Here is a 27,318-nt window from a genome sequence, read left to right on the forward strand (position 1 = left end):
TAATCATAGAATACAAACTGAGAAGCAGGACAAGTGAAGAGAATTTAAAATTCAGGAGGCATTTTTAAGAAACATCATGTAGTTCATGACAATTTTTCAAACAACTAAAATACTGTTCTTAGAAGTAACTTAGCTTAGTGGCTCACATTCTACTTTCATTGTGCTTAGGTGTGGTGGCAAAATATTTAATGTTTCTGGTACTCACCACAAAAAAAATCCTTTCATGTTTTGAAAGCTGTCATTAATAAATGATCAGTGAAATGCTGTTCTGTTGGATTTTTTTCATTTTTATAACTTTCACATCTTCACATTAATAAACCACATAGGAAATTTTTCATCCCGTTTAAATCTTAGGTGGAGAGTGCGGTTTTGTCTTAGCTAAGGCTTCAGTAGAATCAGGGTTTGCAAGGTGTAGAAAGGTTTCTGTTTGAGAAGCTTTGAAAATGACAGTAATACAGATGAAGTAGAAATAACATACTATTTAAAATTATTTTATCCAAATATAAGTATTCAGTAGTTTCAATTTTTTTTTACTAGAGAAAAATGAGTTTTGTGGGAATACAGGATATTCTGTGTTTGGAAATATTCTTGCTGCTACAAATTTCCTTTAAAGGGGTTGACTCTTTTATTACTTGTTTAGCGGTAACGTCACATTTCTACTAACAAAAACTCCTTTAGGATTTGGTTATTATTTTTTTTTAATAATGGAGCTCTAGTTGTACAAATAAAAATTAAAAAGTGTTGCAAGCATCTGTCAGAGGAATAGCAACATCATGAGACTATTTTTACAATTACTGAGTTAGGATTTTATGTTCTTGGAAGGTCTGCCCCTTGAGGCCACCGTATGATTGACACACTGTCCTACCAGGACTGTAGCGTTTGCTTTGATAAAGAGTAACTACTACATCTCACAGACTTAAAGAGTCATAAGCAGTGATGTTACCTAAGCAAGGAGTATAATAAAGGAGTGGACCCTCCCCTTCCATAGCTGTGTGAGAGTCTCTCATGCATCAGTTTACCATCGTTTCATTCCATCCATCCAGGAGACTACACAGAAAAAGAGAGGACTATGTGGACAGAAGTGCTGAGTTTGCAGATGGTTTGCTCTCAAAAGCTTTGAAAGACATTCAGTCTGGAGCACTGGACATAAATAAAGCAGGCATACTTTATGGCATACCTCAAAAAACTTTACTTCTCCACTTAGAAGCCTTACCAGCAGGGAAGCCTGCATCTTTTAAAAACAAAACTCGAGATTTCACTGATAGTTACTCATATAAAGAGAGTAAAGAAACTTGTGCAGTGCTGCAAAAAGTAGCCTTGTGGGCAAGAGCTCAAGCAGAGCGCACAGAAAACACTAAACTCAATCTACTTGAAACCTCAGAATTAAAATTCCCAACAGCTTCCAGTTACCTCCATCAGTTAACTCTACAGAAAATGGTCACTCAGTTTAAAGAAAAAAATGAAAGCCTACAATTTGAAACTTCACAGCCTACTGTTCAGTTAAAAATTCCTCAGCTCCGAGTGAGTTCAGTTTCAAAACCACAGCCTGATGGTCCTGGCCTACTGGATGTTACGTATCAGGTTTCCAAAACGTCTCCAGTCCTAGAAGGATCAGCACTCCAAAAACTGAAAAATATACTCCCTAAACAGAACAGACTAGAATGTTCTGGTCCTGTAACTCACTCAAGTGTTGACTCTTACTTCCTTCACGGGGACCTCTCTCCTTTGTGTCTTAATTCTAAAAATGGAACAGTTGATGGAACCTCTGAAACCACTGAAGATGGATTGGATCGAAAAGATAATAAGCAGCCTAGGAAAAAACGTGGCCGCTATCGGCAATACGATCACGAGATAATGGAAGAGGCTATTGCGATGGTGATGAGTGGAAAGATGAGTGTTTCCAAAGCACAAGGAATTTATGGGGTACCTCACAGCACTTTAGAATACAAGGTGAAAGAGAGATCTGGAACACTGAAGACTCCTCCGAAGAAGAAGCTCCGATTACCAGACACTGGGTTATATAATATGACAGATTCAGGGACTGGCAGCTGCAGAAACAGCAGCAAGCCTGTGTAGATTCCTTGTTAGGAAAATATTTGTGTGTATGTGTGTGTGTGTGTTTGCATATGTGTGTGTGTGTGTGTGTGTGTGTGTGTGTATGTGTGCGCGCACGCGCGTGCGCAAAGGTGTGTGTATTTTGTGTGTGTGTATACACACATGTGGGAATTACAGATGCTCACTCTGACAGGAGACATGAAATTTTACAGTTCAAAAACCACTTACATGCCTTTTGAAAAAAAAAAAGTTTTATTCAGGGTTTTCACTGTGGACAGAATTATATAGTTGCTTACTTAACTCTGATAGTTTGTATTTAATCCTTGTATAAATAGGTGAAAAAGATTCAGGTTTTCTTTAGTAGTCAATAGCATAAAGCGTTGTGAGAAAACAAGTAATTGTCAAGTGAGACATTTTTATTGGTGAAAGACCACTCCAGCCAGTCAGTCGAACCATCTTATAATGGAAGTCTGATAGCAATTGTAAGCATTTTTACATGCTTACGGTTGCTGCAAGTATATCAAACACCTATCTCCGTACGACAAAGTGCTAAATACAGTATTAGTGCACGATGGTGCATTCTGCAAAATAGGAACTGCACTTGAGGGCATCCACCAGAAGCAGAAAAGGAAACCTTAAATGACACGTATGATGAAATCTAATATTTATCATTTAATAGTTGATTTATAGCAGGCAGTTGGGGCTTATAAGGTGTGTGTGAGTATATATATATACACACACAGATATCTGTGTACATATGTGTGTGTGTGTATATATATATATATATATATATATATATACTTTAAGAAAAACAGAAAATGACACATAGTTAATCCCCAGCAGCTGTAGAATTCTTTAATATAAGATGAAATACTAAACACAAAAAAGTCATTTAAATTTAATTATTACAATAATTTAATGTTGTTTCTCTTTTGAAAAATAAGCTAATGTGTAAGGTTAGAAAAGAGCGTTGGAATGCAACTTAGAGCATGTTTATATAATGTGCACAGAAAAAGCTTGAGAATGACAATTTTCGTTTAAATGTGCTGGTTAGTTGATGTTATGACTACTTTAAATTTAAGGATTGTGACACACTCCTACGATTGAAAAACCTCAGTGTAACTTTAATATATTTGCTGCTGTGACATTTCAAAACATTTTCAGTTTATCAAAATGAATTGCAGATTTCATTTTGGTGGGCGATACATTATCATTTTGCTAATAACCAAATTTGCAGTTTGTTCAGGGTCTTGAATAGATTTACAGATATTTAACACTGAAGCTGTTTTGAACTTTTTCATTAATGTAAACTCTCTACTAATTGGGTAGTTAGAAGCTGGGCAGTGCATTTTCACTTTTATTAGACTCGTAAATAAGAGAGAACAGGAATTTTTATATAGCAGTTTTAAAATGTGGTTCAGAGTATCCATGTTGGATTTATGGATTATGCAGTTTTAGTGGTGAAATATTCTAAAGCACGTGCCTCCATTGAAAGAATGGGGATTTGCTTCATATGTTCAGAATTCTCTGAGTGCCCCTTTTCTCTGTTAAAATTCAGGTTCTGATAATTTTTAAACCAGTTTTCCTAAGTACAAAAGGAATACTTAAAGCTGAATTTTAAAAGTAAGCGCACCTTGTCAAATACTTGTGTTTTCACACTTGTATTTGTGTGTATCTAATAATCTCATCTACGTGTAATTCACGAGAGATTTTTCAGCTTACTCCATTTAAAAACTGCTTACATATGTTAAACTGAAGAGTGGAAAGATACACAACCACAGAGGTTTGGTTTCTTAGATCTATACTGATCCCTCTTCAGCTGTTAATGTTACTTGCATACTAGGGTATGATTCTTGCTCTTTTTTTACCACCCCCCCCCCAAGAAGGTATACATAATAGATTGCAAAACAGCAGATGTCAGGATCATCTTTCTTTTTAAAGAATTAAGCCATATTTTGTGAGGGCCAGACTTGGATTATTTAATATATTCCCCTCTCCCCCCCCCCCCCATTGAAAAACAAAGTTAAAGATAAAATGTCTCCACACAATTTTATTGACCTCTTTATACAGAATCTTACTTGCAAAAGTTCGGGGGCTTGAATGCATTACATGATATTTATATTGTATTGAGCTTTCTTATTCCTCACATTATATTTACATTAATAAATTGATTGAGAAGTTTATAGTAAAGGGATACTTACAGAACACTTTTATATCATTTAGAAGATGACCTGACCAAAAACTTTACAGGATTCATAAAATCAGGGATCATTTTGCTATTGACTTCACAGTGATCAATAGTTTTATAGGTAATATTATAGTTAATTTGCAGCATTTTAGTACTTGTATTATTTATTTTTGGTCAGAAATAGTAAATTAAAATATTTTTTGATAGTTTATAGGTAATGATCAACCCACAGTTTTTAAAAGAAACAAAATGTTTCTAATTATTGAGTTAACTTCTAATTATAAAAAAAACTAGGAAAGGCAGGGAAATTTATGGGTTCCTCTTCTCCCCAGTGATTCTATTAAGATGTTCTTTATGTTGAACTTTCAAAATACTTTATATAAATTTATTTGCCAGTTACTACTTGTTAATTGACAGTTTTCTGAAAAACCCAGTTTCAGCAGACTTTTAACGAAGGTGAAAGCAACCTGTATGTGCTTTCTGCTTATTTGAATGTTCCTCAAGTATTTTATATTTAAAAAAAGAAAGAAGGAAAAGAAAAACAGTGCCTCTGTTTTTAGAAAACTACTGCTCAGTAAAGTTGTTTAAACCATTTCTGGTAGCTAATGACAATTTTATATTAAATTGTATACTAACTATAGTGAGACTGATTTTTTTAGTTGTTTACAGTACCAATACTTGTATTTGTTTTTTAATTGCAGTATTTCCATTGTCGCAGTAATTTAGTAAAACTCTGTGGCTGCCTTGATTTTGACAGATTTTGTTAATATAAACTGATTGTTAGGCAATTAGTTATATTTATGCATAAATCAATTGCACTATAATTCATGAATTATTTATTACGATATTTTCTAATGAATTCATGTATCTGTCTTGTGTTGTAAATGTACTGTAATTCTGTTTCTATTTTGTGTTGTTATATATCTAAATCTGATTGTATGAATTTTAATTGTTCAGTTAATGTGTTTCTAGGTTGTAATTTGTAGTAAAGCACTTCAATGCTTTTGCACTTAAATTTACAACACTGTTGGTGTGTGATTGATTTACTCATTCAGTAAAAGTCAAAAAAGAAAAGAAAGAAAAATATTGGCTATATTGGCTTTTTTGATTTCATCCTAGGAGACAACTATATTACAACTAGAAATTAACTTTCTCCACTAAACAGCTTCAGCAGCAAAACTTGTGATGCACCAAATGGATAGTAACATGAAAAATAGGCAGGGTGTTGTGGTTTACAGATCAAACAAGAAAAGACTAAGGGAAGTTTTTAGAAAATCAGGGGCACTTGAGAGATACAATCTGAGAGCCTTGATATAATCACCTGAGAATAAATTCTCAATTGGAGACTTCCTTGTATTCAGTGAATATTTACTCAGGTTTTTCTTTGTGATTCTAACATGCAAAAAATAATGAGAGAGGAAATATGTAAAGGCAAACAAATACAGTTTTGTAGTTACAGAGCCTGAAATTATCTAATATCCGATGCCTCTAATTAGTAAATATATTAAGCTGTTCCTCCTATATCATGAGAGACAAATTATTGGTCTCTAACATTTCTGGAATTCCACTGATTTCAAGATGACAAACTGTGAATAGGGAATTCTTACATACAGAGTTCCTTAGAAGGTGAGGAGACAGAAATCTTTCGGTGGTTTTTCAGAATGGTCAACACTAGTCATTAGTTTTGATTATTGCGACTTTATAATTGACTTTACTAACAAATGGGGTTAATACTGAAAATAAAGCATCGTGTATTTTTCTTAGAAACAGAAAATCTCTTTCATTAGTTACAGACATACTTAACAGTCCCTAATATAACTTAAAAAAAAAAAAAAAAAACTATTGAAACGCATCTGTCCAAACTTTCCTGGGTTTTCTTTTGCTAATGTGAAAATCACGAATTTTCTGGAGACTAATATAGTATAGCACACCTTCAAATTTGCTATTTAACATATGCTTCCCACCTTGTTCTCTGCATGTTGTTCTCAGTGATCCAAGAGTGAATCTTGGGAAGCCCATCATTTTGTGCTCCCAACTTGATAATAAAAACTCTATAAAATAATCATTTTTATAAAATACGGGATATTGGGGCCATGTCTTACCTTCATCTCTCTAAGGGTGGCAGTGAAGTTAGAGGAATTTAATATCTACTCCCATTTTGAAAGCACTTCTTGTCAGAGCATATACTAGTCTTAGCAAAACAGTGTTCGGATCTAGCTATCTCTTTTCTAAAAGTTTTAATTTAACATTCAAAATTCGCTTTGGTATTTTTGAAATTTATAAACAGTAATTTTTATAACATGTAAACAAAATATCGTGTCCTACAAGCCAAGCCATTATTAGGGAGCAGAATTTTTAAAACTGCTCACACATCTCACTGTAATAGACAAATTCTTTAGGTTTTAGTGTACATAAGCATTAACAGCCACTGATTTAGATAAAATTAATTCCTTTTAGCAATTCATAGTCAGTGCACCTCAATTCTAGCACTTAATAAAATTCCCCCAAACCAGAAAATACTGATCTATCGATTATGCGTGGGAGGCTATTCTCATGTGCAGAGTTTGGTGATATGTTGGCTTTAGATACTTTTCTGAAACAGAATTCTTTTAACATTTTTTTTCTTCTTGCTACTGGTATTAGATTAAATACCTTTTTTATAGACTTCTACATTGGTTGCTAAATATTTTTGGGTTTTAGTTAAAGTTAGATGCTTATTAGTTTCTCCAGTGGGACATTTTCCAGCATTTGAAATTAAATAATTAGGTAAGTAATTCCTGTAGTTTTGATGTAATTATTGTAGTAGTTAAAATTAATTAAAATATATATTTTAAAATAATTTACATTTTTATTTTTCTTCCTAGGTTAAAATGCATACAGTTTAATTGTAGAGAAGACATTGTTATTTATATGAAATCTAAATCCCTTAGTTTTCTTTGTGACCACACAGGTCTCTTATTAATAATCTTACTTTTACTTCCATAAAAATAACTTCTTATCAAAGATAAGAAAGAATCTTTCCTATAACTTATTCCTATTTGTGCACTATGGGCTGGTAATTGACAAATAACATGTACATTACAAAAAATTTAAACTCCTTCTGAAGGACTTTCCATAATATATCATAAGCACTGGAGATTATCAATATGTCATCACCAGCCTTCCTGTGACAGAGCTAGGGCTGTGCTTTGACTCTTCTACTTTGTCATAGGAAATTATTCTCTGTGCTTCATAATATCTTTTGCTGATAGCAATCCAAATGTCATTGCCAGAGCCCTTATGATAGGAATTAGGAAGCCAGCAATACCAAAATATCTTTTGTTCAAACTCTTAAAATAATGACTCCTTTTAATAATTGGTATTTTTTTTGCTGTAATTTATTTTTTTATTTGTTTGATTTTTATTTTTAGTTCAACTGTTGATGCAAAATCAGAGGAAGCTACTAAAATGGAAAAAGGAATATCAGCATTAAGCAGAGTTTTGGAAACTTTGTGCAAACATCACCAGCAGCAAGTTTTGGCTATGTTGAAATTTCTAGTCCAAAAGCAGAATGCCGCTTCTCTCTGCTGTTACAATACATCATATACTGTGTCTTCAGAGTCTCAGAAGCCTTTAACTGAAGATGATTTGCGTGGTTTATTCTGTAGTTGTGAATATAGACTGGCAGAAAGAGGGTGTTTACAAAATGAAAGACAAAGCCCTGGTTTTGTGCCTCTGCCAGTCTGTATAAAAGATATGCATGGTTTATCTTGCCAAACTGTAACAATCGCAAACCTTAAGACAGTAGTGAATAGAGGAATTGCAAGTAGTTGTCATTCTCACAGGGGCTGTTCTGGGCTGTTAGCAAACATTCATTCTCCAAAACCAGCCATTCAGACTCCTGTTTTGTCAAGGGAAGTATGTGATGTTTCATTGAGACATAAAGCTGTTTGTAGGTCTCGAAGTCCCTCACCTCCACCACTATCACCTGTACAGACTGAAGAATCTGATAAGTTGAAGGATGTCATCTCAGAACCGTCAGCCTTAGAAAATAACAGACTCGAAACAAACAGTAGCCAGCCTCCATCTCTCACACCAGCAGCAGTTATCAGTGACATGGGTAGTCATGAAAGTAAAATACATACAACTAACAAGTTGGAAGACAGCACTAGTTGTACTGTCGATCACGAAAAAGGTGAAACTGCTGTAATTTTTCAAGATTTAATGGACCGTATTAATGAAAAATTGAAATCAATTGAAACCACAGATACAACGAATATTCTAAAATTATCTAGCAATGATTGTAATTCAGATAATGATTTAAAGCTGAGAAACTTAATAGCCTCTCTCTTGCATAATGCCAAGGCCAGTGATTACAGTTTCATGGAATTGCTGAGTCAGCACGATAAGGTAGAAAATAAAATTATTCAGACAAGATTTCGAAAGCGTCAAGAAGCCTTATTTGCAATGCACAGCTCTCCTGATTCACCCATCTTTAGAAGGCAGACTCTACAAATAAAAAGACAGCTTGCTAGTCTTGATCAAAGTTTTATAAGAAGAAAGCACACTGAAAAAAATTCAAGGAAATTGACACGTAATGAAATGTTTTCGGTGGACAAAGAATTCTGCCGTTGCCAAGGATCCTCTTTACAAAATTTGAAAAGTCTTCAAGATACAAATCACAGAGAAACATCTTTCTCACCAGATTATCCATTAGAATCCTTACAACTACCCTGTCACAGTTTAGAGACCAACTTGACTTTTGATGTATTTTCAGAAAGTTTTAAAACAGCCTCCACAGAGAAAAAGAGTAGAAGAAAATCACAGGAGAACACTGCAGCTGGAAAAAACCGTTTACAAAACCCTAGGGAGAATCCAAAATTTAAGAATATGCCACCTCCTTTGGAAAGTGCCACCCCAGAACTGTTGAGCAGAACTAAACGAAACATTGTACCTCCGGGGTGGTACTCTATATATATAACCGATAACTGCACCTTTAAAAAATCCCCCAAGTTCAAAAGTGTTTGGGAATCGACCAAAAGAAAAGATCCAGCAAGAAATACTCAAACTGAAAACTTACGCAGCATTGACCTAAACAAAATTGCAATGAATTCTACCTTACAGGTTGTTGTGGAACGTTTGGAAGATACAATAAATATGACCAAAATACCTTGGGATAATCACTCATCACCAGGAGGACATAAAACACTCAGGAAACTGACAGAAATTGAAGGGAAAGATCAGAATGCTGGTGGTAGACATGCAGATCTTTGTGTAAACCGAATGTCATACCAAGAACAGAGTTTATCTGTGACAGCATCTAGCAAGCATATGCCTACAATAGATTGCCGTAGCAAAAGCCTTGATAATCTAAAAAGGTCATCTATTTTCAATAAGGGCAGCTTGAATTCCAGTCTTGGAAATGGGCCAGAAAAAGATGAAGCCAATAAAAGGCCTTTTCCTACCTATTCTAGTCCCATTAAACTCATGTTTTTATCTGAAGTTAAAAGCAGCGAAGGAATCAAATATATTTTAACTTCAGTTGATAGTTCTGAATCAAATATTGATCTCCCCCCTGAAAAACATTCAACTCATCATGCATTTGGAAAAATAATAGAAACAAGCATTCCTATCCCCAGTGTTAACTTTGAAAAGTGTGGTGCTAGTCTTGATGACAGTGACTTACTTGAGAGAGAACTGAACAAATTGAATTGCGCAAAACCAAGTGCAGAATCCACTGTATTGTTTACCGATGGCAGTGATCGTGATAAGCCACAAGAAGAGCCTAAGGCAAATTCAAGCAGTGGTACTGACTCATCTTTCAAAAGGAAACCAGGTCGACCGAAAAAAATAGGTCCCCAGGTTATGAAGCAGATTAAGCGACCGATTGGAAGACCAACGAAAACTAAAACGGAGCAAACAGACTTCACCCTTTGCCACAGTGAGTCATGCCAGGCTGGAAAGGGAAGCCCAGGGTCTCTCATATCCAAGGTAGAAGGAGGTATTTCTAAAAAGAGCATTACAGTCACTGTTATTTATGGAAGATCAAGAAGAGCTAAGAGGCACGTCTCTGAAGGAACCGTAAGCAGCATGATGCCTTTAAATAATGTTGCTGATTTTCCAGCTGAAGACAGCAGTCTGGGAACTATCAGAGATTATGAGGAAGGCTCAGGTGAAAGACTGAGTGCCATTGCTAGTCTGACTACCGAAAGGAAACTCTTGGGGTCAGGTTTTGAATATGTCGGACTGATTAAGAACCAGTCTGTGATATCTCAGCCTTGCAAGAACATCATTCGGCCAAATCAGAAAGCTCTGGTAATAAATAGGAAGCCTGGTAGGCCCGCAAAAGTGAAAATCTCTGGCATATCTGTGACTATTCATAGAATTTCACCTCAGGAAAGAGAAGTAAGTATGAGTAGCTGCTTGGCTCCTTTAGAACAAAAGACCATATTAGAAGAATACCTGCCTGGAGAACAGCATGGCCGCCAGTGCAGTAAGATGAAAACACGGCCAACTAAAGCGGAAGCGTTGAAGCTTGCAGCACAGAGCATGGGTGCTACTAGACCTTTGAGGCATTCTGTTAGGGAAAGAAGACCATCACGGCATCTCTTACATTCACTAGCATCATCAAATTCACTTATTTATAGAAAAGCTCTGCTCCACAAGTCATATAAACTCCGTATGCAGAAAGGGAAAATTCAAAGGGAAAAAGACAAACAGTCACGGATAAAAATAGCTTCCAAAAGTACTCCTGGGAGTAGAAATTCAAGGAATACAAGAAAATGTTTGGAAGATAACAAACTAGTACCCACTTCTGAAGTATCCTTGGATTCTATAATCTCATCAAACCCTTTGCTCAAGTGGTGGACGGCTTCTTCTTCAAATGATTCCTTACTAGAGGAATTAAATAAAAGGTTTGAACAGATAGCAAATGCTTGGGTGCAAGTGAGTGGAGATGAAACTGAAAATAGTGTCCACAAAAAAAGAGAACACTTTGAAAATGACAATTTCAGAGTAACAAACCCTTTGGAAACCTGTCTTTTAGGATTTGAAGTTTCACCTGTAAAAATGCTCTTTCAGAAAAAGTATGATTTGAATGAACTCTGTACCTGGTTTATGCAGACAACAGAAACACAGTCTCTTTCACTAGTTAGAAAAGCAAACGCGAGAAACCCTTGGGAAGTAGTAAATACCAGAGGAATTCAAATAGGGACCAAGCACACTGATTTTAGTTCTACTCCCTTTAGGAAGCATTTTAAAAAGTTTGCACTATCTTCTCCTTCCAAACCAGCAGGCAAGTTGCATATACTTCAGAAAATGGTGAACTCTCCACTCTTAAATGTGAAAAGCAATTTAACACTAACTAGATTAAAAAAGACTGAGTTTAAGAGATTACACCGTGAAAGGTGGAGACAAGAAGGAAAGCATGGAACTGTTGACTGGATCTCTAAAAGGAGGAATTTAAGATTTTTCTGCCAGAATAAAATTTGTAGTAAGACCGAGAGGGCAACAGATGGTGACATACCAGTCCAAGGTAAAAAAACAGGCTATTCCCAGTCTGCTTTGCCATCTATGATCAGGGATGACATTTTGCTACAGAGAGTGACAGTGTCTGACTTGAAAACACATGCTAGCTTAGAGAATACCTTTCAGTCAGAAGCAAAGGAGAATGGAAAAGATTGCATGGAAAGAGACTTTGAAAGGGGACCAAAACTAGGAAATGCATGTCCAAATAGCTGGAGAGCAAAAACTTTAAAAGACTGTAGAATATTTTTGAGGAAGCTCAACTACCTTGAACACAGCAATACTTTTAAGCTTAATACGATCATTTGTACTCCCGAACCCACTGAGAGTAGACATCAGACTGACATAGAAGAATCAAAGCGCTTTACTTTAAGATCTCATTCTGCTAGGCCAGATTGTTTTAAAAGTCAGTCTAAAGAAATAGAACATGCTAGCACAAATAGTCCTTCAGCTGATAAATTTACTGGCCAACTTGACAGGTGTAAACTAAATGAGTGTGTTAACTATGACAAGGATCCTTCCGATAGTTCTGACGTTCTTAACAAATTAAGCAAACGAAAAAGACCACCATGGAAGACCACAGAAATGTCAACAAAAAGACATAAACGGCAGTCTTGTAACAGTGGACAAATGGCAAACTATTATTCAAAGTCCCAACTAGGTAAGTTTTTCTCTACTTAATTTTTAAGTTTCATTATAGGTGCCTTGAGTGCGGTATGTGATAATGGGTCAAACAAAAGGAGCAACCAAATTCAATTTTCATTTATTTCTGAATGATTTGAACAAACATTTCTTGGCACCTAGTATGAAACTCATGAAATTAGGTGCTGACTCGACAGTGAACGCCCCTACGTTTTAAGGTGTCCAGGATTTCAAGCAAATTAAAATGTATTAGCAGGGACACTTAAAAAAAATGCCATCAGTTTATATTAATTATCTGCTTTTGCGTTTAAGTAGGTCTAATCTTAAAAATGTAGAAAACAGTTTGACAGATAAATGTGCCCCCATCACTAAAAAAAAATTAACTACTGTACTTCCGACTACTAGAGAAATATTGCCTGATGGAATTAATGACTTTTGAGACCATTTTCAAAGCAGTAAAGACTCTATCATCTTATTGCTAACTTGATAAACATAACATACACATTAATCCTAGGATATCAGGCCCTGTGTCACCACTCAACAGTTATAGCCCCTGGTATTGCTTTGGGAGGATATAACTTTCAAGATTGCTAGCTTTTAAAGAGTGTTGAACATTTTTTTTTTTAAGACTGTAAACTCGTCTAGTAGGTTTTTGTCATATCAGACATTGAACTAGATTCCACAGGTACAAGCATGAAGACTTCTTTCAACAGGTGATAAATATCAAGGCAATGCTAAATTCCAAATGCACACTGAAAGCCCTTCATCAAGTAACTATGTCGTTCACTGAGGCATGCTGACCTGACATCAGTGCCTGAGGGAGACTGTCACCCTTGGAGGCTAGCAGAAGTGTAGAATCTGGACTTGGTATTATAGCCAGTGCTTCTCCATAGATGCGTATGTCCAAGTATAATGGGTTACCCATTACACCCTGACATGAAATAACACCAGGCTACTTTTGGAGCCTTTTTACATCGTGTGTTTTAGGAAAGTTTTTTGTTGTTGTTTTTCCCAGAGGGTGGAAAGATATCGACAATTTTTATTACCTTTTAAAAAACTTTTAATGCTAAAGTAAGTAGGATTGGGTTTTATATATTAAGAGATCAAAAGCGTTAATTAAATTCAAGTTTTAATAGGCTATCACTAAGTAACTAGATGATTATACACCCCAAACCAAATTACTTAACTGAGCAACATTAGACTACTTCAGTTGTTTAACATGCAGTGATAAAATTTTAATTATCTAAATGTGAAAATTGAAATTTTATACAGAAAACAGAGTCCCCGTTATAAAAGAGGAACCAAATAAAAAATGCTCATTATTTCATGCCCTCAAGTGAACTAAAAACAAAGAAAGTGGACACACACACAGCAAATAGTATCTACTAAAAAGACAAAAATAGTGATATTTTAAATATATTAATATATTAAAAGACTCATGAGTGGAGAATAAAGTATAGCATTTCATTTTTAATTCTTTATACCATTGTCATTTCATGCTGTTAGAATTTACCAATGTAGTTTGCATCAATTCATCTTACAACAGAACCGTATTGTCTTTTTAGCTTCTTAACCACTGTACCTTCCTAAAGTGTGAATTTTATTTCAGTGTGATTCTTCAGTTCATTAAACATGAGATAAGATGGAAAATGCCTAACAGTATTACATAATTAACTAAAAGATCCTTTTGAGCTGTTTTAAAAGTTTTGCTTATTAAGACCGGGTTTTCGCCTTTTCTCACTTTTAAAATTAATAGTACAATTTCCTGTTCTGCTAAAATTGTATTTCTTGTTTACTGATAACTTTCCTTCTTTCTTTTTTTAAATCTATCAATAAGGACATTATTTTTTTTTACAAAGTTCTATTTATAGCAGTATTTGTTATATTTATCTGATTTTCAAATGTTTCTTAAAAGTTTTTTTTTCATTCCTGTTGGTATTCCATACTTTTTTCTTTTTCTTTTTTTTTTCTTTTTTTTTGGAAATGACACTAAAATTCATTATTAGTTTATATGTGTTTTTTTCCTTTTTTGTAAAATAATTGTTGACTGGATAGTTTAACAACAGGACAATGTATATAATGAATTATGGGATATTTCTTAATGAAAGGTTTGGTTTTACTATAAATGTTTTGGTTTTGTACATTTCAAGTTTGTCCAGATCCAGTTTTAATACATAGGGTCTCTAGAAATTATACTTCACTGCATTTTGTATTTCACACAGGAAGAAGGAAAAAAAAAATGTAGCTACACCCTATTTTTACTTGAGTGTGTACTTAGTAGTACATAGTATGTTCTGAAGCAGTATAGACAGTCGAGAAAAGTTCCCTTTCTGTCTAAGAACACAAGAGGCACATCCCCATTCATCAATAAATAGAATATACTTTATGTTTTAATTTGAATATTATGTTTTAAAGAATTTGTATGGTTAAAATTGTGGCTAGCACTCTTAACGGGCACAGTGATTTGGTGACTCCATTAGATGAATGCTAGGGTCAGGGCACAAGCTGGACCCTAGGAGCTGACTCTAGATTGAAAGAGTCGACAAGAATCCCTTCATCGTCACATCCACACTGAGATTTGAAGGATGTCGTAGTATTAGAAGCCAAGAAGGGATCATTTCAGACAGTAAGTGTGTGGATAATTGGTGAAAGAAGAACCAGCTTGTTGGGAACACTCAAGTAATTTTTTTATTTTTAAACTGAGGCTTAACATGGGAATTATGGATGGGCAGGGGAAAGGGTAGCGAGGAAACAACAAAAGCTAATAGAAGAAGCATAATCCAAATTTTGAGGTCACCAGTGAATGTAAAAATTTTGGATCCTATACTGATTGCAGTAATGGAGAAAAACATACTTGAGAGAGAGCTATGGAGTAGAGTCAGTCACTTTTAGAATGTAGAGGACTAGAAAGACAAGTTGTGAGAATTTTATTTGTTTTTATTTTCATATATATGTGTGTGTGTGTATACACACCTTTGTAAATTTATTTGTAATAGAGAGAGAAGTTGAGAGGGAAGAGGAAATAGATACCTGCAGCACTGCTCCACCATTCATGAAGCTTCCCTCCCCTGCCAGTGGGGGCTGGAGGCTTGAACCTAGGTTCTTACGCACCGCAGTGAGCCACTACCTGACCCCTGGGTTTTTTTAACTGAATATCTGGATAGAGGATAGTAACAGACACTGAGATATGAGAACACTGAGGGGACTGACTGTAGACATGGATGTGAGGTTTCTAGTGGAAAGCTGAGAAAAAGTTGGGTTTTAAGAAGCAAGGAAGCTGGGGTTTTTGTTTTTTCACCAGAGCACGTCCCAACCCTTGATTCCGGACAGTGCCGGAGTGAGACCTGGTAATCTTGCAGGCACGTCCTGCACACAGTTTCTGCTCGCTCTGTCTGTCTCAGTCTCAGTCTCTCTCTCTTTCTCTCTCTCCCTGCCACCAAATTGTTAATATGAGTTTGTTGCTCCAGAGAAAGGTCTAGGCTCAGAGGTAGACATCTGGGAATAGGCAAGTACTTAAAAGGGGAAGCCCAGGACCACAGAGTTCCAACATAACGAGAAGAAGAGACATACATGCGAGGAGACAGGTGAGACTAGTCGGGGTTTATAACAGGAGCAGCAGGAGGGTGGGCGGTCCAGGAAATGCATCTGAGGAATGGAGAAAGCCAGTACAAAGTGTGGGTGAAAATGTCTCCACTGGACAAGAACAAGAGGCCGTTTTAGTGTCTGGAGAGAAAGCAGCATTGATAGACTCATGCAGTCAAAATTCTCTGTTTCTGGGATGGGGAGATAGCATACTGATAACACAAAATGACATTCATGCCGGAGACTCTGAGGTCTCAGGTTCAATCCCCAGTCTCAACATTTGCCAAAGCTGAGCAGTGTTCTGGGGTCTCGGTCTCTCTCACACTCACTCCCTCTCCCTCTCCCCCCTCCCCACCTCTCATATCCTCTCCCTATCTCATTAAATAAGTAAAATATTTTAAGTGTTTTTATTTCATTTTTTTTCCTGTGCTAGATGAGTAGTGTAGGCAAAGGCAGTGAAAAAAAAAAAAAAAAGCACAGAAAGCTGTAACTGTGGCAGAACGGGAGATAGGGAGGTTGGATAGGTCTGTACATTTTTTATTGAGGAGCCTGGAGCTAGTCTACCTAGTAGAGTGTACTCCTTACCTTGCACAAGGCCTTGGGTTCAAGCCCCAAGCACCATATGGGAGCGCAGCTGGGAGCTTCTCTAGATGATACTGCAGTATTGTAGTCTCTCTTCCTCTCTGTATCTCCCTCTCTCTCTATCTGTCTGAATTAAAAAAGAATGAAACATTCAACCCAGGAGCATAGGAATCATGCACTCACGAGGCCCTGGTGTCATGAAAGAACAAATGAAATATTTACCTTCCAGTGGGAAGAAACCAGTGAAAACTGAAAAGTTAGAGATACAAAGATGAAACAGCAAACCATGGAGACAGTGTGGGTGAAAATGTCTCCACTGGACAAGAACAAGAGGCCGTTTTAGTGACTGGAGAGAAAGCAGCATTGATAGACTCATGCAGTCAAAATTCTCTGTTTCTGGGATGGGGAGATAGCATACTGATAACACAAAATGACATTCATGCCGGAGACTCTGAGGTCTTGGGTTCAATCCCCAGTCTCAACATATGCCAGAGCAGAGCTGAAACCCCGAGTTGGTTGTAGAGCCTGAAGGAAGAATGGTCTTGTCCAGGAGAACCGCTGCTTCTTCAAACACAAGTCGTGAAACCATCTTACAGGGATGTGGATCCGTTTAGAAGTTCAGGAACAGAGTTTTGGTGATCCTAGAATTTATTTTCTCTGCATCAAAAACTGATCTGAGAGGCAGTGTGGTAGAACAGACACTGGAGCATTAGGTGTGACTGAAATAATATCAAAAAAAATAATAACAGGATTAAATAGCTTTATGGTTTGACTTTTTTTTTGGGGGGGGGGTGGGAGGAGAGGGAGGAATCCACAGCGTCACAACTTCCTTCGATGTGGTTAGGGACCTGTGTCACATATGTGGCAAAGGAAGTTAAATGAGTTATTTTGCTGGCCCCAGCTTTGTAGTTTGATCTAAGCTACCAAAATATAAGCTTAGAGAAAGGCTCGTGGATTTTTTATGTGTGTTTATTTATTTGTTATTTGGATAGAGACAGACAGATTTAGAGGGCATCTACTCTGCAGCCCTGCTGTACCAATCGTGACGCTTACTCCCTGCAGGTGGAGACCAGGGGCTTGAACCCTGACGGCCCATGAGTTTCATACTAGTTGAGTAGCCAAGTTGAATTCACTGTATTCTGTGGAAATAAGTTAATATGATCAAAGTATAATCATAGAGGATTTTTTACCTATTTATTTATTGGATAGAGACAAATCAAGAGGGAAGGGTAAGAGAAAGAGAGACACCTGCAAGACTGCTTCACCACTAACAAAACTTTCCCCCTGCAGGTGGGGACCAGGGGCTCAAACCTGCGCTCTTGTGTAACGTGCGCTCAACCAGGTGCACCACCACGGCCCCCCAAATTTTTTTGTCTCTTGCCACAGGAGTTATCGCTGGGTCTCATTGCCTGCGCTTCTCCATCGCTTCCAGTGGCCTCCCCCCCACACACACACACACTTTTCCTTTTCCCTTTTCCTTTCCTTTCTTTTCTTTGATAGAGGTGGAAGTCAAGTGGTGGAGAAGGAAAGACACCTGCAGCACTGCAGCACTGCTCCTGTAGCTCCCCACCTGCAGGTGGGGGTGGGAGTTTGAACCCAGGTTCCTTGAGCATAGTAATGTGTGTTGTGCTCTCCCAGATGTGCAGTGGTAGACCCTGAGGGTCCCTTCTAATTGCACACACAATGCAGACTTGAGGTTCCCGGGGAGGCAAAATGAGGTGTGTCAAGGGTCAACTGCAAGAAAGAGATGCTTTTTGGAATAGTAGTAACCTGAAGTGAAGTGGAACTATTAAGATAATAACCCCTTTTAAATTTCCAAATCAAATGATTGATAGCCATGGAGGATTCAAGACTGGAGTGGCCTAATGGCGGCCTTGATGCTGCTCTGCCCCCTGCTTATTTTCCGTGCAAACCCACAGCTCAAGCTGCCACTTAGAATTGGATTCTGAGAAGACTGGAAGACAATGGTCTGTCAGCTTTCTCCATTTTGTCATTTGTCCTCAAAAATGACTTGAATACACCTTTTCTCTGCCGCGGACCATTCAGTGGATGAGCAGCAGGAGGGTCAGGGGTCTTGAAGGCAACCTCCCAGGTGGGTCAGGAGTCAGTGAGGGAGAACAGATAGACACCACACTCTATTGGAGGGTGAATCTGGACTCGTTTTAATAGTGAAACTGCATTAGCTTTTATACTTTTTTCAGGTTACATTCAGGTTGTCTAAGCAACCAGCTCATAAAGAAGTAACAATAGTCTTGTGGCTTTGGCAGGCTACATGTTATTCCCCCATAACTGTAAAGAATGGGTACAATACTTTGTATCGTTCTGTTCCCAGGGGAGGTCATACCCAGAATTGTTTTAGACTTTTGCTGAGGGCTATCTCTACCATTAATCTTCTATGGGGGCATACAGATCTTTGCCTAGTCGTGGACCACTGCTCATCTAGGTCTGGTACGGTTTAACTATTAATCTTTCTTTGTTTCAATACGTCAACTTGTACCTGGGAGGCCTCAATCTATTGTTTTTATGAGGGGCAAGTCATAACATGACTTGTTTTGTCCGTCTATGTTGACCCACCTTCTCCACTTTTATAATGTAACTTTCAAATATGCTCCTGTGTAAGGGAGAGGGGGTGCTTCTGACTCTCCATTCCCACCAGGCACTGCCAAAGCATTATTAATCAATTGTGACAGTATAATTGTTTGTAGCAATAACGGGGGGGGGGGGGGAGAATGCGTCGACCCATTCCCGTCCTTCTGCCCAGCTTCTTTGAAGTCTGAATGCAGGTCCAGAGGAGATGACTTTGTCAGTCTCTCTGGTGGTCGTGACGGGGCAGCGCATTTCTCCTCTCAGAATTCTGGTTTTCACATGGGTATATAGCAGATTGGGATTTTTAACTCATTAAAAGTGCACTCCTTCAACTCCCAGGAACCGAAGCTAACTGGTGTCCTCCTCTGTTCCCGCTCTTAAATGTCTTAGTACATTTTTTTAAATGCTAAGTCAATCCTTACAGTTTAATAAAACCTAGAACTTCTTCATGTGTGTTATTCAACCCGTTAGTAGTTCATGAGAAAACCATAGAGCATTGGTAGATTATTTTCTGCATTTAGATAGGAAAGCGTTTGCAGTGATTCACAGTCACCTTAATTTAGTTTGATATATGAACTTTCCAAAAATGTGTTCCAACAAGTACCAGCCTCTCAATATGCCCCAGGTGCAAAGGAGTCTGTGGGCTAATGCCACTGGGAAATGCAAAGTGTCCCTATAGCATGTTGAACTGAAATATCTGAAGATAAATCTATGCATTCATCCCAGACTGATAGATGTCTGTGGAGGATTCAAGACTGGAGTAACCTAATGGGCTTGATACTACTACTACTACTACTACTACTACTACTACTACTACTACTACACACACACACACACACACACACACATATATTTTTGCCTCCAGGGTTATTGTTGGGGCTCGGTGCCTGCACTACGAATCCACTGCTTCTGGAGGCTGTTTTTCCCATTTTGTTGTCCTTGTTGTTGTGCTTGTTGTAGTTGTTATTGTTATCATAGCTGCTGTTGTTGTTGGATAAGACAGAGAAATGGAGAGAGGAGGGGAAGACAGAGAGGAGGAGAGAAAGATAGACACCTGCAGACCTGCTTCACCGCTTGAGAAGCGACCTCCTGCAGGTGGGGAACCGGGGTCTCGAACCAGGAACCTTACGACGGCCCTTGCCTTTTATAACCCACGGAGCACAGTTGGGGAACATCATTGGCAAACACTGCTGTTCAACTACAGCTTCTCTGCCTTTTCCTGTGATTCTCTAGGGTTTCTGTACATTTCCTGGGACAATTCCATAAAGAATAGTCATTGAACATATCAGCTAATTTACATATTTCTTCCTGTTGTTAAAATAGCATAATCAAAATTAAGTAGAAGTCGTGTTACTATCGTTCACCATTAAAAGGAAGCTGTCTGTGATGTATGACTAAACTGATCTATGATCTATGACTGAGCTGTCTATGATCTATGATCTAAACTGATCTATGTCAGAGATGATCAGTTCCAATCAGTCTATTTTATGTTTCATTTTTTTACTTAGTAGATTCTATTCCATGTTGAGATAAGAAAGGAAGAACTGTGACTGTGGTCACTTAATGATTTTACTATCTATATTCCAACTACGAGAAAATATTTATTGCGAATTTAGGAAAATAAAAGATCAGTGCCTTGCCCTCATGCCGTAGTTGGTCCAGTTTTAATTTGGTCCAAACTATCAATAGATAATTTAAGATAGTTTAATGCAAAAATAAAGGCAATGGGGTTCAGGCAGTAGCGCAGCGGGTTAAGTGCAGGCGGAAGGATCCCGGTTCGAGCCCCTGGCTCCCCACCTGCAGGGGAGTCGCTTCACAGGCGGTGAAGGAGGTCTGCAGGTGTCTGTCTTTCTCTCCCCTTCTGTCTTCCCCTCCTCTCTCCATTTTTCTCTGTCCTATCCAACAACGAACGACAACAACAACAATAATAACCACAACAAGGCTACAACAACAAGGGCAACAAAAAGGGGGAAAAATGGCCTCCAGGAGCAGTGGATTCATGGTGCAGGCACTGAGCCCCAGCAATAACCCTGGAGGCAAAAATAAATAAATAAATGAATAATCATTGATATATCCTAGTGCCAGAATGAAAGCTATTTAAAAACTGGTTCTTTTTTAGTATTCTATATTCCACGGAAATCAGGAGTTCTCTATTAAAAAATCCATTCTGGGGCTCCAGCGGTAGCGCAGTGGGTTAAGCGCACATGGCACAAAGCGCAAGGAGACCCGCATAAGGATCCGGGTTTGAGCCCCCGGCTTCCCACATGCAGGGGAGTCACTGTACAGACGGTGAAGCAGGTCTGTAGGCGTCTGTCTTTCTCTCCCCCTCTCTGTCTTCCCCTCCTCTCTCCATTTCTATCTGTCCTATCCAACAACAACGCCATCAATAACAGCGATAATTGTAACCACAACAATAGTAAAACAACCAGGGTAACAAAAGGGAAAAAATGGCCTCCAGGAGGAGTGGATTCGTGGTGTAGGCACCGAGCCTGGCAATAACCCTGGAGGCAAAAAAAAAAAAAAAAAAAAAAAATCCATTCTGTTACAGTTGATTTTTTTTTTCCTGCTGTCTACCAGGTTTGACTTCATGTATTTTGAACCTCAGAGAATAGGTTCACACACATCTACAATATGACGATTTCCTTTATTATAAACTAAACTTTTTGCTATTAGTTATTGGATAGAGATGAATTTAAAAGGGAGGAGGAAAGACACCTGCAACTCTGCTTCACTTGTGAAGATCTCTCCTTGCAGGTGGGGACCAGGGCTTGAGCCTGCATCCTTGTGCACTGTTAATGTGTGCACTTAACCAGGTGTGCCACAGCCTGGAACCCTGAAATAAACTTTATCCCCGCATAGTTCTTCCTCTGAAGTAGTTCTTTTTCCCCTTGTTATAATAATACAATAATCATTCCAGCTTGTTTAACGTTAATCTTAGCATGATCAGCCTTTTCTCATTGCTGTGTTTTTATATTAGAGATGGTTCGTGCTTCAGGCAGCATATACTTCAAGCTTGGCTTTTCCTCCAGTCTGACAATCTGCCGTTAGCAGATTTCTATTTAACGTGATTGTGGGCGTGACTAGATTTCGCTCAACCCACTTTCTGTGTTCTGTTCATTTGGTCCTCTGCTTGTCTTTTTCCCACATTTTGGATCGGTTCAGTATATTGCGTTATCTGCTATCTGGCTCTCCTCCCTCCCTCACACCCACCCCTCTCTTCCTGCTGGAGCTTTTTCTGCATGTGAAGCCCCATTTCTCCTGGGCCTGGGCCGGACTGTCTGTGCGTCTGTCGGGCCATAGCATTGCTCTGCCCTCTGGAGCCTCCCTCATACACAGCGCTGCCCTGTGATGTCGGGATAGGGCGCAGCGTAATGTACACTTCCTGCCAGATGAGATCTTCCTCGTCCTCTGAAATACTTGCTGTCGGCTTGCCCAGCACATCATTCACTTAGCAGAGATCACTGTCAAGTAGTGGTGCTCTGTTCATCTCCTTCCTGCAGGTCTTTGTGCTGTTCCTGTCATACATTCTACTCCTACAAATGTCCCCCTGTGTGTTCCTGCTCTACAGTAGCGGAGACCCACAAAATCATCTGGTCTGGCCCTGCCAAGGAAACTGGAGCTTTTTTCATGGTTACATTAAGTTCTGAATAACAATTATTATTACTATTATTACCAAGTGGGTTATCGCTGGGGCTGAGCGCCAGCACTACAAATCCATCGCACCCTGTGGCCATTTCACCCTTTTTCTTTATTTGATTGAACATAGAGAAAATTGAGAAGCTGGGGTGTCTTCCTCTCTTTCCCTACCTGAATGAAGTAGTGGACCAGGGCACTGAAATCAGTGAAGTCTGTGTGAGGCCCCATTTCTACAAAAACAAAAAGCAAGACAAAAAAAAAAACTACTTATTTCACTCACTGGCATCTACGATTGGCAGTTAGGCTTGGAGCTTTGTCCATCTTGGATGGGCTTAGTCACGTGTTGTAGAGGTGTCTGTCAGGGGAGCAAGTTAGCCCCTTCCATGTGTCTGCCATCCAGTCTGGGCATGTTCTCATGGCAAAGGCAGAGTTTATTTCATAGATTTTGATGACAACAGAAAAGTAGAGAGAAAAACATACACACCACTCTGGCTGATGGTGGTGCAAGGATTGAACCTGGACCTCAGAGGCTCAGGCTTGAACATCTTTTGTAGAACCATTACACTGTCTCCCCAGCCCTAAAAGCAGAGTTTAGGAGTGAGTATTATTGCCCAGACAGTTTCTCAGGCTTCCACTGTCGACATATTTACCATAATCCTACTGGCCAGAGCCAGTGCGTGAACAGCATGAGAAGACACTGAGGGGTGATGGGGCAGGAGTGGCTGCGGCAACGGGGCAGAATCAGTACCGTCACCGCAATTAATTGAGAACAGTGGAAGATCAACAAAGAAGAGGGGAGGAGCCTGGGCTTCATGTCACTGTCAGAGTCCAGAGAAGGCAGCTGAGAGCAGGTTCCAAAAGGAGTCTTAACTTAGGGGAGGTTCTGCAGGCTTTTACAGTTGGTATTAAACAAACAAACAAAAACTGCCTAAGTGCTTTTAAGTTCCCATTACTACTAAAATAGCCTATTTTCTGATGGTATTGAAACATTTGCATATTGGGTATCTGAACACCTTTTATATGTAAAGTACTATTTTAAACCCAACTATGAATTTAACACACAAATTCCTTGTTTAAAAAAAAAACGCAGAGCAATTTTTTTCATGCCTCATGCCAAAGATGACTTCTAAATGGTTCAGCAGTGAGAAGTGTGGTTGTTGATTTCTGAAGGACATGTCATGAGCCCTTGAGCTAGCTACAATTCCCTTCATGCCATTCAACTGAAAACTCAGGGAGAGAATCCATTTCTCAGAAGAAACTGCTCTTTCCATCCAAGATATTTTCATGTGAAATTAGCTGCTCCCCCCCCCCCCGAAAATTGACAAATATTTCCCCTAAAGTTATCAGCAGTGGGTTGATAATCTAGAATTCAGTCAGAGGGGGCAGGCAGGTAGAGTGCACGCAAGCCCCTGGTCTCCACCTGCAGGGGGAGAGCTTCTCAAGTGGTGATGCAGTACTGTAAAGGTCTCCCACTTTTTTTTTTCCTTTTGTATGTTTGTGTTTTCACATTTTTAGTTAGTTTGGATAGAGACAGGGAAATGAAGAGGGATGAGGGAGATAGGAGCAGAGATACCTGCAGCACTGCTTTCACTGCTTGTAAAACTCTCACCCACCCCCCTTGCAGGTGGGGTCTGAGGACTTGAACCCAGGTCCTTGCTCACTGTGATGTGGACACTTAGCTAGATGTGCCATCACTCAGCCCCTCATTCTCCCTGTCTTATCTCCCCGCTTCCCTCTCATTTTCTGTCTTGATGGAGTAAAAACAAAAATAAGGAATTCTAGTCAGAAACTCAGTCTTCAAAGTCTTGCTTTTATTTATTTATTTATTATTATTTATTTATTTTGGTTGGAGGGAGTTAAGGAGAGTAAAAGAGCCTACAACACCATTACTGCCTTCAGTGTAGTGGGGGCCAGGACTGAACCTGGATCACATACCTGGCAAAGCAGCACACGCTTCACGGAACCTATTTCACCAGCACTCAAAGCCTTACTTTAAAAAAAAAATTATTTTGTGGGGTCAGGCAGTAGCACAGCGGGTTAAGAGCACATGGCACAAAGCGCAAGGACCGGTGTAAGGATCCCGGTTCGAGCACCCGGCTCCCTACCTGCAGGGGAGTCGCTTCACAGGCAGTGAAGCAGGTCTGCAGGTGTCTGTCTTTCTCTCCCCCTCTCTGTCTTCCCCTCCTCTCTCCATTTCTCTCTGTCCTATCCAACAACAACAACATCAATAATAGCGATAATAGTAACCATAACAATAGTAAAACAACCAGGGTAACAAAAGGGAAAAAAAGGCCTCCAAGAGCAGTGGATTCGTGGTGTAAGCACTGAGCCTGGCAATAACCCTGGAGGCAATATATATATTGACTAGTGAGTTAATAATAATCGACAAGATTGTGGGGTAAGAGGGGTACAAATCCCACCACCAGAGCTCTGTGTCCCATGCCCTCCATTGGAAGCTTCCCTATTCTTTATCCCTTTGGGAATATGGACCAAATGCTTTTAATCACCAATTTCTGCTTCTTTCAAATAACCACAACACATAGCCAAAAACAAGGTTTTTTTGGTTTTGTTCTGAAATAAGTCTGACTTCAAACCTTACCCAAAAGAAGTCTACCAATGCCTTTACATTTCTCAGTATACTACTACGGGAAAGGTTTACTCTTAAAATAAATGAAGTGTTTAGAAACAAATAACTTGTGTGAATGTAAGTCCTAGAGTTTTCTGATAAGAAAAAGGATTTACTCATGTACAGCACAGCCCACTGGTGACAGGATGAGCTGTCTGGAGCCTCGAGCTCTTGTTGTTGTTGTTGTTATTATTATTATTTTGGCCTCCAGGGTTATTGCTGGGGCTCAGTGCCTGTACCATGAATCCACTGCTCCTGGAGGCCACTTCCCCCCCTTTTTGTTGCCCTTGTTGTTGTAGTCTTGTGGTTATTACTGTCATTGTTGATGTTCGTTGTTGGACAGGACAGAGAGAAATGGAGAGAGGAGGGGAAGACAGAGGGGGAGAGAAAGACAGACACCTGCAGATCTGCTTCACCGCTTGTGAAGAGACCCCCCCCTGCAGATGGGGAGCCGGGGGCTCCAACCAGGCTCCTTAGTTTGGTCCTTGCGCTCTGTGCCATGTGTGCTTAACCCACTGCGCTACCGCCTGACCTCCTCTTTATTATTTTTAAAAATATTTTATTTATTTAAGATAGAGGGAAATTGAACAAAAAGAGGGAGAGAAAGACACCTGTAGCACTGTTTTACCACTCATGAAACTTCTCCCTGCAAGTGGGGACTGGAGACTTGAACCTGGATCCTTTCACATTGTAACATGTGCCCAGCCAGATGTGCCAGCACATGATATCAAGCTCTTTTCTATCTGACCACCTTTTAAGTCCAGAGACTGACTATGGTGATGTGATCTATATATGAAACTATAAGACTGACTTACTGTGAACACTATCGAAACAGACCACATGCCCATCTGCCAGTTTTAGGCAGCTTTGATTTTAATTTTTTTATATTTATTTTCCCTTTTGTTGCCTTTGTTGTTTTATTGTTGTAGTTATTGATGTCGTCGTTGTGAGACAGGACAGAGAAATGGAGAGAGGAGGGGAAGACAGAGAGGGGGAGAGAAAGACACCTGCAGACCTGCTTCACCGCTTGTGAAGCGACTCCCCTGCAGGTGGGAAGCTGGGGCTGGAACCAGGATCCTTCCACTGGTCCTTGCGCTTTGTGCCACATGTGCTTAACCCACTGCGCTTCCGCCCGACTCCCCTGATTTTAATTTTTTTAAAGCCAAACTACTGCTCAGGTATGGTGTTGGTGGAAATTGAACCCAGGATCTTGAAGACTAGGCTTTTGCATAACCACTGTATTTCCCCAGCCTGATTTTTGTTAATTTTGTTATTGATTTACAGAGTCCTTACTATGTCTCCAGCAGCCAGACATCATCTAAGTATTCTTTGTACCAAATGCTTTGGTTACTTGAATCTATTTAATAATAGCATTGCCCCTAAGAAATGGGCATTTTGATTATCTTTCTCTGCAGTTATATCACACCTTGGAAGTTAAGAAGCATGCACTAGGTGATCAGTAACTTATTCCTGACCAGCCCTCAGGCTATACACAGCTTCCCTCCTCACAACCTTCATGTCTAAAAGCCCAGTGTTTTAATCCTATGATCTCCCTGATGCTGGGGTTAACCTTCTCTCTAATCACTCAGACTTCTAGCTACTCCTTTTGTAGAAATTACAAGTGATTTTAATCATGGAATGTGAAAAAATATCCCTGAAAACAGGTAACATCAGGGGCCGGGCAGTGGCTCACCTGCTTAAGGCTCACATTACTGTGCACAGGGGCCTGGGTTCCAGCCCCTAGTCCCCACCTGCAGGAGGAGAACTTCAGAGTGGTGAAGCAGGGCTGCAGGTGTGTCTCTGTCTCTCTCCTCCTCCCCTCAATTTATCGCTCTCTGTTCAGTAATAAATAAAAATATTTTTTAAAAAATTAGTCTCATAGTTTTATATTTCTTTGCTATACTTCATTTCTTTTGCA

General features: G+C 39.0%; 1 protein-coding gene across 7 annotated transcripts in view; it reads left to right on the plus strand.

Annotated features, from left to right (window-relative positions):
• Window positions 1-27,318, plus strand: part of LCORL (ligand dependent nuclear receptor corepressor like) — a 146,994-nt gene that overhangs the window by 107,534 nt on the left and 12,142 nt on the right. For 4 of the 7 annotated variants that reach the window (XM_060188280.1, XM_060188282.1, XM_060188283.1 and 1 more), the window contains one exon: window positions 7,654-12,407. The exons of 1 other annotated variant lie outside the window; for it this stretch is intronic. In XM_060188280.1, coding sequence (XP_060044263.1) covers window positions 7,654-12,407 — 4,754 coding nt within the window. Of the gene's footprint in view, window positions 1-1,043; window positions 2,146-7,653; window positions 12,408-27,318 lie in introns of those variants that run through there. 2 more of the 7 variants (XM_060188284.1, XM_060188287.1) reach the window with 2 other exon arrangements.

Source organism: Erinaceus europaeus, chromosome 3, assembly GCF_950295315.1.
Source record: "Erinaceus europaeus chromosome 3, mEriEur2.1, whole genome shotgun sequence".
Classification (NCBI taxonomy): Eukaryota; Metazoa; Chordata; class Mammalia; order Eulipotyphla; family Erinaceidae; genus Erinaceus; species Erinaceus europaeus.